The sequence below is a fragment of the Bubalus kerabau genome, chromosome 17 (genome assembly GCF_029407905.1).
Source record: "Bubalus kerabau isolate K-KA32 ecotype Philippines breed swamp buffalo chromosome 17, PCC_UOA_SB_1v2, whole genome shotgun sequence".
Classification (NCBI taxonomy): domain Eukaryota; kingdom Metazoa; phylum Chordata; class Mammalia; order Artiodactyla; family Bovidae; genus Bubalus; species Bubalus kerabau.
The window spans coordinates 51,916,581-51,932,185 of NC_073640.1; the positions used below are offsets into that span (position 1 = coordinate 51,916,581).

General features: G+C 46.9%; 1 protein-coding gene across 3 annotated transcripts; it reads right to left on the minus strand.

Annotated features, from left to right (window-relative positions):
* Window positions 1-739: 739 nt before the first annotated feature.
* Window positions 740-5,576, minus strand: LOC129630881 (F-box only protein 27-like). Of its 3 annotated transcripts, none has more exons than XM_055551431.1 (6): window positions 5,463-5,576; window positions 4,806-5,189; window positions 4,553-4,664; window positions 4,377-4,472; window positions 2,243-2,378; window positions 740-1,560 (listed from the first exon to the last, which is right to left on the minus strand). In XM_055551431.1, exons 1-6 carry the CDS (start codon window positions 5,464-5,466, stop codon window positions 1,363-1,365), a joined length of 930 nt encoding a protein of 309 aa, XP_055407406.1. In that variant the 5' UTR covers window positions 5,467-5,576; the 3' UTR covers window positions 740-1,362. The 3 variants fall into 3 exon arrangements, with proteins under 3 accessions (XP_055407406.1, XP_055407405.1, XP_055407407.1); XM_055551430.1 differs by having other exon boundaries at window positions 5,451-5,573; XM_055551432.1 differs by lacking the exon at window positions 4,553-4,664 and having other exon boundaries at window positions 2,243-2,322; window positions 5,451-5,574.
* Between the last annotated feature and the right edge of the window lie 10,029 nt (window positions 5,577-15,605).

Here is a 15,605-nt window from a genome sequence, read left to right on the forward strand (position 1 = left end):
GGGGTGTGTCCCATCTTCTACTGCAGGTGGGGGGATACTTCAGGGTGGACACATCAAAGGCAGCAGCGGCTTCATCTGCTTTCCATCCGGAGACGTGGAGCTTCTTAGGGATCCTGCAGCAGGGAGGGGGCAGCCATGGTCCCTGGACTGGGGTGGGGACAGCGGGACAGCCGGATCCTGCCATTGCAAGGTTCTCTCTCACCCTCATGACCGGAATGTCACAAATGTGGTGTCACTGTGACACTGTGCCCATATCCACTGCCTGCCTAAGGCTTCTAACCCTGGTTGATAACTTGTGACCCCATGATTTCCTTCCATTCAGTTCAGTCACTCAGTCGTGTCCGACTCCTTGCAACCCCATGAATTGCAGCACGCCAGGCCTCCCTGTCCATCACCAACTCCCGGAGTTCACTCAAACTCATGTCCATCGAGTGGGTGATGCCATCCAGCCATTTCATTCTCTGCCGTCCCCTTCTCCTCCTGCCCCCAACCCCTCCCAGAGTCTTTCCCAATGAGTCAACTCTTTTCATGAGGTGGCCAAAGTACTGGAGTTTCAGCTTTAGCATCCGTCAGGACTTGGGAAATAAGGTTCTGACTCTGCCATTCTCTCCACTGGAGAATACCGTCTCTAGATGTTTCCTCCTGTACAGTTTTTCCTCAACTGAAACAGCTCCTTACTCTGAATCCAGTAGTCACCCAGGCTGTAACACTGTATTGCTATTAAAAACTGCTGAGACACTTTGGCAAGATTATATTACATTTATTACCTATGATTGGCAGATATGTTCTTGATTTATTCTCTCCATATTTGAAAAGAATTTCAAAATGTAACAAAATAATTTTATACACCATAGGATCCAGGGTAGGGTTGGGCTCAGGGGACCGTATCATTGCTCACAGGGTGGGCAGAACCCTCTGTCTCCAAACAGTTTTTGAGGCAGTTTGACTTCCTGCTCTGAGTCCTGGTCCGAGTCTTGAAATCCCATGAGGTTAAGTTCACCACTGTTGGGGGCTAGGATTTTCTTAGCCATGGGGATGAGCTTCTACTTCAGACATGAGGAGAGGGCTTTCTGCACATGACCAGTGAAGCCTCTGCCACAGAACCAGAAGGAAATGAAGACGGAGGGCACGGGGCTGAGCCAGAGGGCCTGGCATGGGGGGAGGACGAGGAGCCCTCTCACCATCTCTCAGTCTTCACCTGTGCGTCTCCACTTACTAGAAGAGTGCCTGCCTTAGAGCAGTGGCAACCAGTAAATCTGATGTAAGAATGTTCTTCCTGTAGCTTCCAGAACCTGAAGACAGGGCCCCTTAGAAACTTCAACTGGATTCACGAGATCCCCAGAGGCCAGGAGCTACAAGTCCTTAACGCTGAGATGGCTCGGCCAAGGGTCCAAGAGCCTGAAAGGCATGATCAGGTAGTGCCTGACAGACCCGCACGGTCACACTCGGGTGTAATGGATAGTCTCCATGCTGCTCACACGAGAACTCAAAGTCCCGGACCCAGTGTTCAAAAGACACAAAGCGGACACCTTTCTTGAGGTTGGAGAACACGTGGTTGACCTGTAGACAGAGAAAAAGATTAAGTCCCACTATGCCATGGCCTTCCCCTCAAAAGCTGAGTTGGGGGCCTTCTGGCAGATGGTATTACCTAAGATGGCTGCAACCAGGTCTCTACTTCCACACATCCTTCTAGAATCATTCCACTCCTCACCCAGGGGTGGAGTCTAATTCCCACCCCCTTGCATCTGGGCAGGTTTCATTGTAACCAAGAGTGTGGTGGGAGTGATGCTGAGTGACTTTCACCAAGTGACTTCCACAGCAGGATCACAGAGGCAATGCAGCTTCTGCTGGTTTCTCCAGCAGCCTCATGGTGGAGCCCTGAGCCACCAGGAAGCAGCTGCCTGCCTTGAAGCCGCCATGCTGTGAGGAAGCCCAACTAGACCGTGCAGGGGGATCCCATGGCCAAGCTCTGAGACTAAACCAAGAGCTGCCTGGCCAGCCACCAGCTGCTGTGTACACACTCACAGCCCACCCTGCCCTTCAACTCCAGCCTGTGTCTGAAGGGAACGACATGAGACCAGAGCCATAAACTCCCAGCAAAATCATCCTCATAGAAACTATGAGAGGAGATAAGATGACTGCTGTTGATATTAAGCAACTAAATTCCAGGGCAATTTGTTAATGCAGCCATAGGTCATCATAGGTTCCACTGTCCTTTCCCACAGCCCTCATAGAGACTCACCTCAAAGAAGAAACCGTTGCCCAACCGATCGCTGGGAAACGGCAAAGGAGAGAAGTGATGCAGGACGGCCTGGTTGGCATCTAAAAGTTGGACAATTAGCCGATATAAACAGTCAGCGTCTCGGTCTTCGAACCACCTAAGGCAGAAGGGAGACTGTGAAGCCTGAACTGGTCACCCCATCCCTTTGGGGGTTTGCCTGCCTCCACCTGAAAGGGCCTGCCATGCATACAAGTGCCAAATGTTGTCATGGGAACTGACACCGTCATTGTCACGGGCCAGCTTGACCCCATTGTATGTCTAACTGAATCCATCTGCACTAAGCACGCTCCCCAGCTGGTCTGCACGTTCATTTCAGGAGGAATGACCTAGACTCCCAGGCTTAAAGGTGCATGTGCGTGCTAAGTCACTCAGTTGTGTCCGACTCTTTGTGACCCTGTGGACTGTAGCCCTCCAGGCTCCTCTGCCCACGGGATTCTCCACACAATAACACAGGAGTGGGTTGCCATGCCCTCCTCCAGGGGATCATCCTGACCCAGGGATCAAACCCATGTCTCATATTTCCTGCATTGGCGGACAGGTTCTCTACCACTGGTGCCATCTGGGAAGCCTCAAGGTACCTCCTTCCATTGTCTTATTTCTCATCCTATAATGCATTTCAGTGGTGGCCAAGATGTCATTTCCAATGTATACAATGGTAATGTTTTAAGGTACAATTTTTCTTTTTTATCAGTTGTGTAACAGGATTCAGGGGCACCTAAATACAGTGGTGATGGGCTATCCAGCAACATTCAAAGAAATGACCTCCAAATAGATAGCTATGTTTTGATGTAAGAAATTAAAGTTTAAAAAATTAAGAGTAATAGACTATACAAACACACAAACAACTATCTTTCACAGAGACTTCATATCACTCCACTTCTTAGAAACAGATGCCCATTCTACTTCTTCCTGTAGTATTTTGTCTTAATTCTGTATTAATATATTTGTGTGTTCTTCTGACTTACCTTTCATACTGTTCTGTGCCAATCACACAGACACACACACACACACACAAATGGCCTGTCAATATGAAATGGCTGGGGCTGACCACATCCTCCATTATAGTCACATAACGGAGGCCAGCCACTCCAGATCAACAATGTGACTTAGCATGAAGTTTGGAATATGAATTGACCTGGAGGTTAACACATGATAAAGGCCTAGTAAAAACTTGGGTGAGGGTTTCCCTGGTGGCTCAGTGTGTAAGGAACCAGCTTGCCAATGCAGGAGACAGGGGCTTGCTCCCTGATCCAGGAAAAGCCCACATGCCACAGAGGAACTAAGCCCGTGCACCACAGCTACTGAGCCTGAGCGCTAGACCCTGTGCCCTGCAACAAGAGAAGGCCACCACAATGAGAAGCCTGGGCACTGCAACTAGAGAGTAACCCCTGCTCGCCACAGCTAGAGAAGTCTCGTACAGCAGCAAAGACCTAGCAGACCCTATAAATAAGTAAATAACACAATAAAATAAAGACCGAGGGACTTCCCTGGTGGTCCATTGGCTAAGACTCTGGATTCTTAAGTGGGGGCGGGCGGGTTTGATCCCTGGTCAGGGAACTAGATCCTACATGCCAGCCCCTCATGGTGGAATTAAGACCCAGCACAGTAAAGCAAATAGATATTTTTTTAAAAACCCACTCTTCTCTACAGCTTTTTCTCCACTGAAACAACTGGCTTTGTGGCTGATATATAACCCTGTCTTATGAAGATAGGGAAATGGAGGCACACTGTGACTTGCCCAAGGCCACAAAGCCAGGAAGCTGGGATTTGAGTGTGAGAGGTCTGGTTCCAGAATCTGACCTCTTAGACAACTCTTCTGTCTCGTCCCCTCCTGAACCAAGGAGCATTTCATTTACAGACTAGACTTAGTTGGACCCAAGTCCTCTGCTAGGATCCAACCAGGCATCTTCCAATCCAGGTCCCTTTGGGGGCTGAGAGAGGGTTCAGGGAGAGGATGTTGCTAAGTACTAAAGCTCTGATGGTGATGAAGTCATTTATCTTGCTGCTTATCTAAGGGCTGTTAGGAGACCTACATGAAGTCACCCAAACCAAAGCCAATGCTCAGCTAAAGAGCTGTATTTGTTACCACACTCACCAGTCGGAGACACAGATCTCAATGTTTCCACTATCCAGGAGTTCCCGCCACAGACCCTCCTTCTCCAGGTCCAACACCTGCTTCGGTTGACACCACCTAGGAAAGAGGGAGCAAGGTCAATGAGAACCAAACAAGTACTCGACAACCGCCCGACCCTGGGGAACTAGGGACATCACCTGTAGGTAGACAGGAACCATCTCTGTCTATAGGCCATCAGCGGGCCCACCCTCGCGTTTTCCTCTGCACCCCGGGCAGCCCCTGCGGTCAGCACCATCCGGTTCAAGAATCCTTCCATTAAAAAAAAAAAAGGTTGGTGACTGAGTTCCCCGCCAGCCCACTCGTCCAGGTACAGGCCTCTCGTCTTTCCCATGCCTGCCCCTTTCGCGTCCTCCCACGTGCTCCCACAAGGACCCTTTCCTGGGCTCCCACCTAGGCCACGAGAGCTCTGAGAGTTCCGGAGGAGGTTGCGTCCTATGGGTCTGCGCTCGCAGAAGCGGCCCAGGATGCAGGGCCCGGGGTCGTCAGCAGGGGGCAGGCAGGTGCGGATGACGGGCCACAGGTCGGGGTGTTTCCAGGGCAGGATGCTCCGCCACAGGTCCCAGCCGTCCACCACGTCTCGCCAGCGCCGGCACACCCGGCGGCAGTGCCGGAGCAGCGTGCTTGGGGGCAGGTAGCTCAGCACCTCCTGGAGCAGCTCGTTGGGCAGTCGGTTCAGGTCCAGCACCTCCTCGGGTTCCGTGTCCGGAGTGGCAACACTGGCGGGCAGGCCCCCAGAGGCCCACAGGTCGTCCTCGCCAGGCCAGGCTGCCGCTGCTGGAGACCGGGTGTCAAGACGTCAGTTTCCATGACCTCCAGCCTCCACCAGCCCCGCCCCTACCAGCCACACCCCAAGGCTGTCACTCCCCAAAACCCCATCAGCTGCCTCCCTATCTTCATCACCCCCAGCCCTGTCCTCAAGTCCCCTAATTCTCAAGCTGTCCTTGCCAGACTCCCATCTACTCCACTCTCCACCGTGCGCCCCAGAGCCGCCCCCCACCCAGTCGCCTCTGGGGCCGTGCAGCCCAGGAGCCCCACCCTGCATCTCACTCATCGCTCCTTGCAGGCAGCCAAGCTTCAGGTACCCCCATCTCTACATCTGCCCTTTTTATTCTCTGGCCCCTCCTTTCTTCCTACCCAGCACCACCCTCCCCCACCCACTCCCACTCCCTTTCTGATTCCATATTCTCTGCCCGCCCCTCCCTTCTCACTGTCCTGCCCCTCCTCCCTCTGCTTGTACTTACAAGCCTGCCCCTCCCTTTCCTCCCTGGGTGATCTCCAGAAAATCCCTCCATTGGGCTGTATTGGGACCATGGGGTAGCTACTCAACTGAAGAAACGCCTTGGAGGAGGGAGGGGTTGGCTCAAGTAGTCAGTCTTGTCATCGTCATCCCCGCCAGTGACCCCTTGGAGTGTCCCTAACCAGGTTGCAGGACTTTCCCAGTGGTCCAGTGGTTATGAATACACCTACCAATGCAGGGGACACGGGTTTGATCCCTGGTCTAGAAAGATCCCACATGCCTAAGCGCAACTAAGCCTGAGCACCACTACAACTGAGCCCACATGTAGTCACTACTGAGGTCTTCGTGTGCCCTAGAGCCCACACACCCTAACAAGAGAAACCACCGCAATGAGGAAGCTGGAAAACTGAAACTAGAGAAAGCCCATGCGCAGCAGCGAAGAACCAGCACCGCCAAAAATAAATGAATAAATTGTCGTTGTTCAGTTGTGTCCAACTCTTTGCGACCCCATGAACTGCCAGGCTTCCCTGTCTTCACTATCTCCCTGAGTTTGAATCCTTGCTTTTAATCTGTATATCAACTCTATCCAGTGTATGTTGGCAATTTGATCTCTGATTCCTCTGCCTTTTCTAAATCCAGTTTGTACATTTGGAAGTTCTTGGTTCATGTACTGCTGAAGCTTAGTTTGAAGGACTTGAGCATAATCTTGCTGGCATGTGCAACTGTATGGTAATTTGAGCATTCTTTGGCATTGCCTTTCTTTGGGATTGGAATGAAAAACTGACTTTTTCCAGTCCTGTGGCCACAGCTGAGTTTTCCAAATTTGCTGACATAATGAGTGCAGCACTTTTACAGCATCATCTTTTAGGATTTGAAATAGCTCAGCTGGAATTCCATCACCTCCACTAACTTTGTTCATAGTAATGCTTTCTAAGGCCCACTTTACTTCACACTTGAGGATGTCTGGCTCAAGGTGAGGGACCACATCAACATGGTTATCTGGGTCATTAAGAGCTTTTTTGTAACATTCTTCTGTGTATTCTTGCCATCTCTTCTTAATCTCTTCTGCTTCTGGGTCTTTGCCATTAAAAAGAAAAAAAAGGCCTTTGGTGCTGAGCAATTGCTGTTATTTGGGTCAGACATCTGAGTCGGAGGCTTCCTATTCATTAGGTCGCATAAAATTCTTATCGCCTTTAAGTACCCAATATCACTAACTCAGAAACCACATTGCACAGGAGAAAACAGGCTCCAGCAGGAAGCAAATGCATTTCCATTTGACTCCCTAAATAAGGGCTGTTGTTGTTGTTTAGTCATGTTGTAAGTCGTATCCAACTCTTCTGTGACCTTATGGACTACAGCCTGCCAGGTTCCTCTGTCCATGGGAGTTCCCAGGCAAGAATACTGAAGTGGGCCGCCATTCCCTTTTCCAGGGGAATCTTCTCAACCCAGGAATGGAACCTATGTCTCCTGGTTGGCACATGGATTCTTTATCACTGAGCCACTGGGGAAGCCCCAGTCCACCTTCATGGAGTCTTTTATTATCAATCAGGGTAATAGTAGATATGGCTATGTCCCTACTTCACAGCTCAGAAAACTGAGGCCAAGTGACCTGCCCAAGGTCACACGGCTGGTAGGTGGCAGAGCTGGGATTTGAACCTAACCAGGTGCCTCAGAGGACTTCCCTGGTAGCTCAGCTGGTAAAGAATCTGCCTGCAATGCAGGACACTTTGGTTCAATTCCTGGGTCAGGAAGATCTGCTGGAGAAGGGATAGGCTACCCACTCCAGTATTCTTGGGTTTCCATGGTGGCTCAGCTGGTAAAAGAATCCACCCACAATGCAGGACACCTGGGTTCAATCCCTGGGTTGGGAAGATCTCCTGGAGAAGGGAATGGCTCCAGTATTCTTGCCTGGAGAATTCCATGGACTGTATAGTCCATGGAGTCACAAGCAGTCAGACGTGACTGAGCGACTTTCACTCAGGCTGGCTCAAGAATCTTTAGTTTTAATCTGTATACTGACTCTATCCAATAAAAATAAAAGGGGAGTTACACATATAATTTCAATATCAGCAAGTAGAACTAGACCTGGATTCTTGCCCACATGGAACTTACCTTCTAGGGAGAGACATGTTAAGTAGGAGGCATGATAAGCAAATTAGATACTATTGGGAAATCAGTAAAAAATAAAATCCCCTGGAATTTCCCTGGCAGTCCAGGGGTTAAGACTCTGAGCTTCCGCTATAGCGGGGTGAGATTGATCCCTGGTCAGGGAATTAAGATCCCTGCATGCCAAGGATTGCGACCAATAAAACCCTCCCCCCGCCCTCCCCCACTGCCACCCTTCTCCTCCAATCCTCTCCACAAATGTAGAAGAGAATAAAACATTTTTAACAAATGAAATAAGCATGAAATCAGACTGTGATTCACATGGGCCATCATGAACATAGACTGAACATGGAAATGACCTCGTACGTTGGAAGGTGGTCAGTGCTATGGGAAATCGAGCAGGAAAGGGGAAAGGAGGCCATCAGCAGTCTGGGTGGGAGACCCTGAATTCTGAGACATGGATTGACTCTTATACGAAACAAATTTCTTTTCAAAGTGTACATTTTCAATGCGACTTTTACTGCCGAGGTTTTCTAACATGTCCCAAATTGGAAGAATGGAAGGAGCACCCTGCTCCAACAGTTCACTCCTGGCCAATCTGTTTTCATCTCTACACCCTCTCACTTGCTCCCCCTGAGCAATTTGAAGCAAATCTTAGAAACCACCTCAGTCCCCGGGGTCGCAAAGAGTTGGACACGGCCAAACAACTCACTCTTTCACACTTTAGAAACCACACCCTTCTGTCCATCAGTTCAGTTCAGTCGCTCAGTTGTGTCCAACTCTTTGTGACCCCATGGATCGCAGCACGCCAGGTCTCCCTGTCCATCACCAACTTCCGGAGTTCACTCAGACTCATGTCCATCAAGTCAGTGATGCCATCCAGCCATCTCATCCTCTGTCGTCCCCTTCTCCTCCTGCCCCCAATCCCTCCCAGCATCACAGTCTTTTCCAATGAGTCAACTCTTCGCATGAGGTGGCCAAAGTACTGGAGTTTCAGCTTTAGCATCATTCCTTCCAAAGAAATCCCAGGGCTGATCTCCTTCAGAGTGGACTGGTCTGATCTCCTTGCAGTCCAAGGGACTCTCAAGAGTCTTCTCCAACACCACAGTTCAAAAGCATCAATTCTTCGGCACTCAGCTTTCTTCACAGTCCAACTCTCACATCCATACATGACCATTGGAAAAACCATAGCCTTGACTAGACGGACCTTTGTTGGCAAAGTAATGTCTCTGCTTTTGAATGTGCTATCTAGGTTGGTCATAACTTTCCTTCCAAGGAGTAAGCGTCTTTTAATTTCATGGCTGCAGTCACCATCTGCAGTGATTTTGGAGCCCCCAAAAATAAAGTCTGACACTGTTTCCACTGTTTCCCCATCTATTTCCCATGAACTGATGGGACCAGATGCCATGATCTTAGTTTTCTGAATGTTGAGCTTGAAGCCAACTTTTTCACTCTCCACTTTCACTTTCATCAAGAGGCTTTTTAGTTCCTCTTCACTTTCTGCCATAAGGGTGGTGTCACCTGCATATCTGAGGTTATTATTTCTCCCGGCAATCTTGATTCCAGCTTGTGCTTCTTCCAGCCCAGCGTTTCTCATGATGTACTCTGCATAGAAGTTAAATAAGCAGGGTGACAATATACAGCCTTGACGTATTCCTTTTCCTATTTGGAACCAGTCTGTTGTTCCATGTCCAGTTCTAACTGTTGCTTCCTGACCTGCATACAAATTTCTCAAGAGGCAGGTCAGGTGGTCTGGTACTCCCATCTCTTTCAGAATTTTCCACAGTTTCTTGTGATTTACACAGTCAAAGGCTTTGGCATAGTCAATAAAGCAGAAATAGATGTTTTTCTGGAACTCTCTTGCTTTTTCCATGATCCAGAGGATGTTGGCAATTTGATCTCTTGTTCCTCTGCCTTTTCTAAAACCGGCTTGAACATCTGGAAGTTCATGGTTCACATATTGCTGAAGCCTGGCTTAGAGAATTTTGAGCATTATTTTACTAGCGTGTGAGATGAGTGTAATTGTGCGGTAGTTTGAGCATTCTTTGGCATTGCCTTTCTTTGGGATTGGAATGAAAACTGACCTTTTCCAGTCCTGTGGCCACTGCTGAGTTTTCCAAATTTGCTGGCATATTGAGTGCAACACTTTCACAGCATCATCTTTCAGGATTTGAAAGAGCTCAACTGGAATTCCATCACCTCCACTAGCTTTGTTCGTAGTGATGCTTTCTAAGGCCCACTTGACTTCACATTCCAGGATGTCTGGCTCTAGGTGAGTGATCACACCATCGTGATTATCTGGGTCATGAAGATCTTTTTTGTACAGTTCTTCTGTGTATTCTTGCCACTTCTTCTTAATATCTTCTGCTTCTGTTAGGTCCATACCATTTCTGTCCTTTATCGAGCCCATCTTTGCATGAAACATTCCCTTGGTATCTCTAGTTTTCTTGAAGAGATCTCTAGTCTTTCCCATTCTGTTGTTTTCCTCTATTTCTTTGCATTGATCGCCGAGGAAGGCTTTCTTATCTCGTCTTGCTATTCTTTGGAACTCTGCATTCAGATGCTTATATCTTTCCTTTTTTCCTTTGCTTTTCGTTTCTCTTCTTTTCACAGCAATTTGTAAGGCCTCCTCAGACAGCCATTTTGCTTTTTTGCATTTCTTTTCCGTGGGGATGGTCTTGATCCCTGTCTCCTGTACAATATCACGAACCTCCATCCATAGTTCATCAGGCACTCTATCTATCAGATGTAGTCCCTTAAATCTATTTCTCGCTTCCACTGTATAATCATAAGGGATTTGATTTAGGTCATACCTGAATGGTCTAGTGGTTTTCCCTCCTTTCTTCAATTTAAGTCTGAATTTGGCAATAAGGAGTTCATATTGCTTCTGTCCATAGCAATACATTATTTTTTTGATGTAATCTGTTTGCTAATGAGATTATGAAAATTGATTGGATCCAATCAGGGGTTTAAAAAGTGGTTTGAAAAAATCGGTAAAAAAATCTTCAAGTAAAGCTCAAAGGGAAAATACTGACAAGCAAGTCTGCGTCTCCATTCTTCAATTTCCTCCTGAGAGACCATCACCGTTAATTTTTGGAATCATATCTCATGGAGTATGCTGATTAAGAAGAAAAACAAATATAACTGTGTGCCAAAAGGGCTTTCCACCTAGAAGATAATGCTCTTAGAGTAATGGCTTCCAGGAGGGGAAGGAGTATAACGCCCCCCAGGGGCCTTTTGAGAAAGTTAGGGCTCCTTTTATGTCACAGTAATGGGAGTGCTTTTCGGAAGCCGTGCTCGGGACAGCGCCCCCTAGGGGAGAGCCGTCCTGGATTCCTCCCTCTGGTCAATGTTGTGCGTGCTTTCCGATAGGAGGAAAGCTCCCAGATGGGCAGTCACTCACTCCAACTCCATCTGGCTTCATGTACATTTGGAACAGAGCCAGTGCTCGTGAACACTTATCTTAACTCTTAAATGGCCAGGAGGGAGCTTTTTTTTGACATTTAGAGAAAGTCAGCTTGATAAAACACCTTTTCAAAATTCTGACCCTGAGAGAGTCAACGATCTCCTAGGAGAAACCTTAAAGTTATAACTCTTGGTATGTCCTTGAAAGGTAAAACAGCCCACATCATCTGAGACTACAGCCTTAGCTCAATTAGTGGAGTTTAAAACAGAAAGGGAGAGAAAAAAGTGGGAGAGGGACAGAGGCTTTCCGAAACTTAAGCAGTGAAGGTATGAGATCTCTGTCTGTGCCTATCTAGATGTATGTATTAGTCACTCAGTCGTATCTGACTCTTTGCGACCTCCTGGATTTAGCCCACCAGGCTCCTCTGTGCATGGGATTCTCCAGGCAAGAATACTGGAGAGGGTTGCCATGCCTTTATCCAGGGGATCTTCCTAACCTAGGGATTGAACCCAGGTCTCCTGCATTGTCAGGCAGATTTTTTACCGTCTGAGCCACCAGGGAAGCCCAATGTCTGTGTGTACATTAAAAATATATGTCCTTATCTCTGGATGGTGCTATCAAAATATTACAACATTAATACTGTTAACAATATTCATTTTTTCCCATCTAAAAGTATGGGATATCTTTCCATTTCTTTGAATCACCTTCAATTTCCTTTATCAATATTTTATAGTTCTCAGCATATAAGATTTTCACCTCCTTTGTCAAATTTATTTCTAAGGTATTTATTTTTTGATGGAATTTTTTGTTTGTTTAAATATTTATGTACTTGGCTGTGTTGGGTCTTAGCTGTGGCATGCAGAATCTCTGCTGCGGCTTTCTAATTGTGGCTCACAGGCTCCGGAGTGTGACGGCTCAGTACTTGCATGTGGGCTTAGTTACTCTGAGGTATGTGGGATCTTAGTTCCCTGACCAGGGATCAGACCCTTGTCCCCTGCATTGCAAGGTGAATTCTTAACCAGTGGATCACAAGGGTTGTCTGTGTGGAAATTTTAAAAGGGCTTTTTTTTTTTTCCACTTTTTGATATTTCATTGTCAGGGTAAAGAAATGCAACAGATTTCTGTGTGTTAATCTTGTATTCTGCTACCTCACTGAATTCGTTTGTCAGTTCCAGTGTTTTTGTGTAAAGTCTTTAATGCTTTTTCTATATAGTAGCATGTCATCTGCATTTAAGGCAGCTTCACCTCTTCTCTTCCAATTTGGATGTCCTTTCTTGTCTCACCCTGGTTGCTAGGACTCCCAATATAATGTAGTATAGAAGTGGTGGGAGTGGGCCTCTATGTCTTGTTTCAGATTAGTGGGAAGGCTTTCATTTTTCACTGTTGTGCATTCTGTTGACTGTAGATTTGTCATAAGTAGCTATAATTATATTGAGATGTGATCCCTCTATACTCACTTTGACACGAGTTTTTATTGTGGGTGGATGTTGGATTTTATCAAATGCTTTTTCTGCATCTATTGAGATGATCACGTGGTTTCTGTCCTTTGTTGATGTGGTGTATCACGTTGATTGACTTGCATATGTTGAATCATCCTTGTGATGCTGGGATGAACCCAGCTTGATAATGGTGTATGCTCTTTGTTGGATTTGGTTTACTAGTATTTTGTTGAGAATTTTTGCATCTATATCCATCAAAGATATTGGTCCGTAGTTTTCCTTTTTGGAGTGGTTTTATCTGGTTTTGGTATCAGGGTGATGGTGGCTCATAGAATGACTTTGAGAGTGTTCTCTCCTGCAGTTATTTGGAAGAGTGTGAGAGCAATCCGTAAAGGTTCTCCTTACGTTTGGTAGAATTCCCAAGTGAAGCCATCAGTCCTGGACTTTCGTTTGCAGGGAGTTTTAAAATTGCAAAATCGATTTCACTTCTAGTGATAGGTTTATTCAAATTATCTATTTCTTCCTGATTCAGTTTTGTTGTATGGGTTGTATGTTTCTAGAAACTTGTCTATTTCTTCTAGGTTGTCTAAAATGTTGGCATATAATTGTTCATAGTATTCTCTTAATTTAAAAAAAAATGCCTGTAATATCCGTTGCTATTTCTCCTCTTTCTTTGGAAGCTTATTCACTTTATTTTTCGGCTGTGCTGGGTCCTAGCCGCTGTGCCCAGGCTTTGTCTAGTTGCGGAGAGCAGGAGCTACTCTTGTGCGCAGTGCGTGGGCTCCTCACAGCGGGGGCTTCTCTTGTTGCGGAGCGTGGGCGCTAGGCAGGAGGCTTTAGAAGTTGCAGCACATGGGCTTAGTAGTTGAGGTTCATGGGCTCGGGCGCTCCGTGGCATGTGGGATCTTCTCGGACCAGGGGTTGAATCTATGTTCTCTGCATTAGCAGATGGATTCTTAACCACTGGATCACCAGGGAAGTCCAGCATGTGGGATCTTAGTACCTGGACCAGGAATTGAACTGGTGCCCCTGAAATGGAAGCACAGAGTTCTAACCGCTGGACCATGAGGGAATTCCCATTTTTGCCCCATTTCTTCTTGTTGAATTCTTATATTATTTATTTGGGTCCTCTCGCTTTTCTCCTTGGAGAGCAGGCCAGAGCTTTGTCTATTTTGTTTACCCTTTCAAAAAACTGGCTCTTGATTTTATCATTTTTATTCTTTGAAAAAGTGTATGTTATTTCTTTCCTTCTGCTGACTTTAGGCTTTCTTTAGTCTTCCTTTTTCTTAGTTCTTTAGGTGCTGGGTTAGGTTGTTTATGTCAGGGCTTGCTGGTTGTTTGTTTTTTGGGAAAGCCTGCATCACTATGAATGCTCCTCTTAGAACTGCTTTTGCTGCATCCCATAGATTTTGCATGGTTATGTTTTCAATGTGATTTGTCTCAAGATAGTTTTAAATTTCCTCTTTGATTTCATCATTGACCCATCATTTTTTTTTAACTAGCATGTTGTTTAGCTTCCATGGAACAATTATTTTTCCTGTAGTTTTCTAGTTTCATGCTGTTGTGGCCTAAAAAGGTATATGTGTGTGTGTATATATATATACACACACACATATATTTATACATACACATACACACATGCATATATCTATGTATATAGTGTGTGTATACACACACACACACACACACACACACACACACATACCTACATACATGGGTGTGTGCTAAGTCATTTCAGTTGTGTCTGACTCTGGGAGTAGCCAATGGACTGTGGCCCAAATGGCTCCTCTGTCCGTGGGATTCTCCAGGCAAGAATATTGGAGTAAGTTGCCATGCCACCTGCAGGTGATCTTCCAGACCCAGGGACTGAACCTGAGTCTTATGACTCTTGCATTGGCAGGTGGGTTCTTTCCCACTAGTGCCACCTGGGAAGCCTGTACATACTTACACATACGCATATATGGACAATAAAAATAGAAGGGTATTTGTATGTCCAAATTAAATTCTATGGTTGCCTTTCCTTTTTCTTGTTCATCGGTTGTGTCTGTACTGGGCCTTTGTTGCTCTGTGCGGGTTTTCTTTAGCTGTGGTACGTGGGCTTCTCACTATGGTGGCTTCTCTTGTGGAGCACAGGCTCCAGAGCATGTGCTCAGTAGTTGTGGCCACGGACTTAGTTGCTCCTCTGCATGAGGAATCTTCCTGGAGCAGGGATCGAACCCATGTCCCCTGCATTGGTAGGCAGACTCTTAACCACCGGACCAGTGATTGCTTTTTCTTTAGGGCAATTGTCTCCACCTTTAATTTTCTGTAAATGCCTGATTCATATTCCTCATATCCAAATTCCTCCAGTTGACCCCAAAATATTCTCCAGAGCTAAACTGTCCTAACTATGACCCAGGCCAGAGCAATAGAGCTCATTAGAGCAGGAGGAAGGACCACACAGGATCCTTCAGGACCCACGTTACATGTGGTCACAACTCTTAGGTCTGTTTCAACCTGTCAACTCCCCTTAGAATGAAACTGACAAAATACCCTCCCCTCAGGGTGTGTCCCATCTTCTGCAGGTGGGGGGACACTTCAGGGTGGACACATCAAAGGCAGCAGCGGCTTCAACTGCTTTCCATCCGGAGACCTGGAGCTCCTTAGGGATCCTGTAGCAGGGAGGGGGCAGCCATGGCCCCTGGACTGGGGTGGGGGCAGCCAGATCCTGCCGTTGGATGGTTCTCTCACCCTTGTGGCCAGAATGTCACAAATGTGGTGTCCCTGTGACACGGTGCCCGGGTCCACCACAGGCCTAAGTCTTAAAGCTGCTTGATAACCTTTGACCCCATGATTTCCTTGGGGCTTGGGAAATAGGGTTCTGACTTCCATTCTTTCCAGTGGAGAACACCTTCTCTTGATGCTTTCTTCTGCACAGTTTTTCCTCAACTGAAACTTACTCTGAACCAAGTAGTCACCAAGGCAGTTAACAATGTTTTTCTATTAAAAAAGAGCTGAGACAC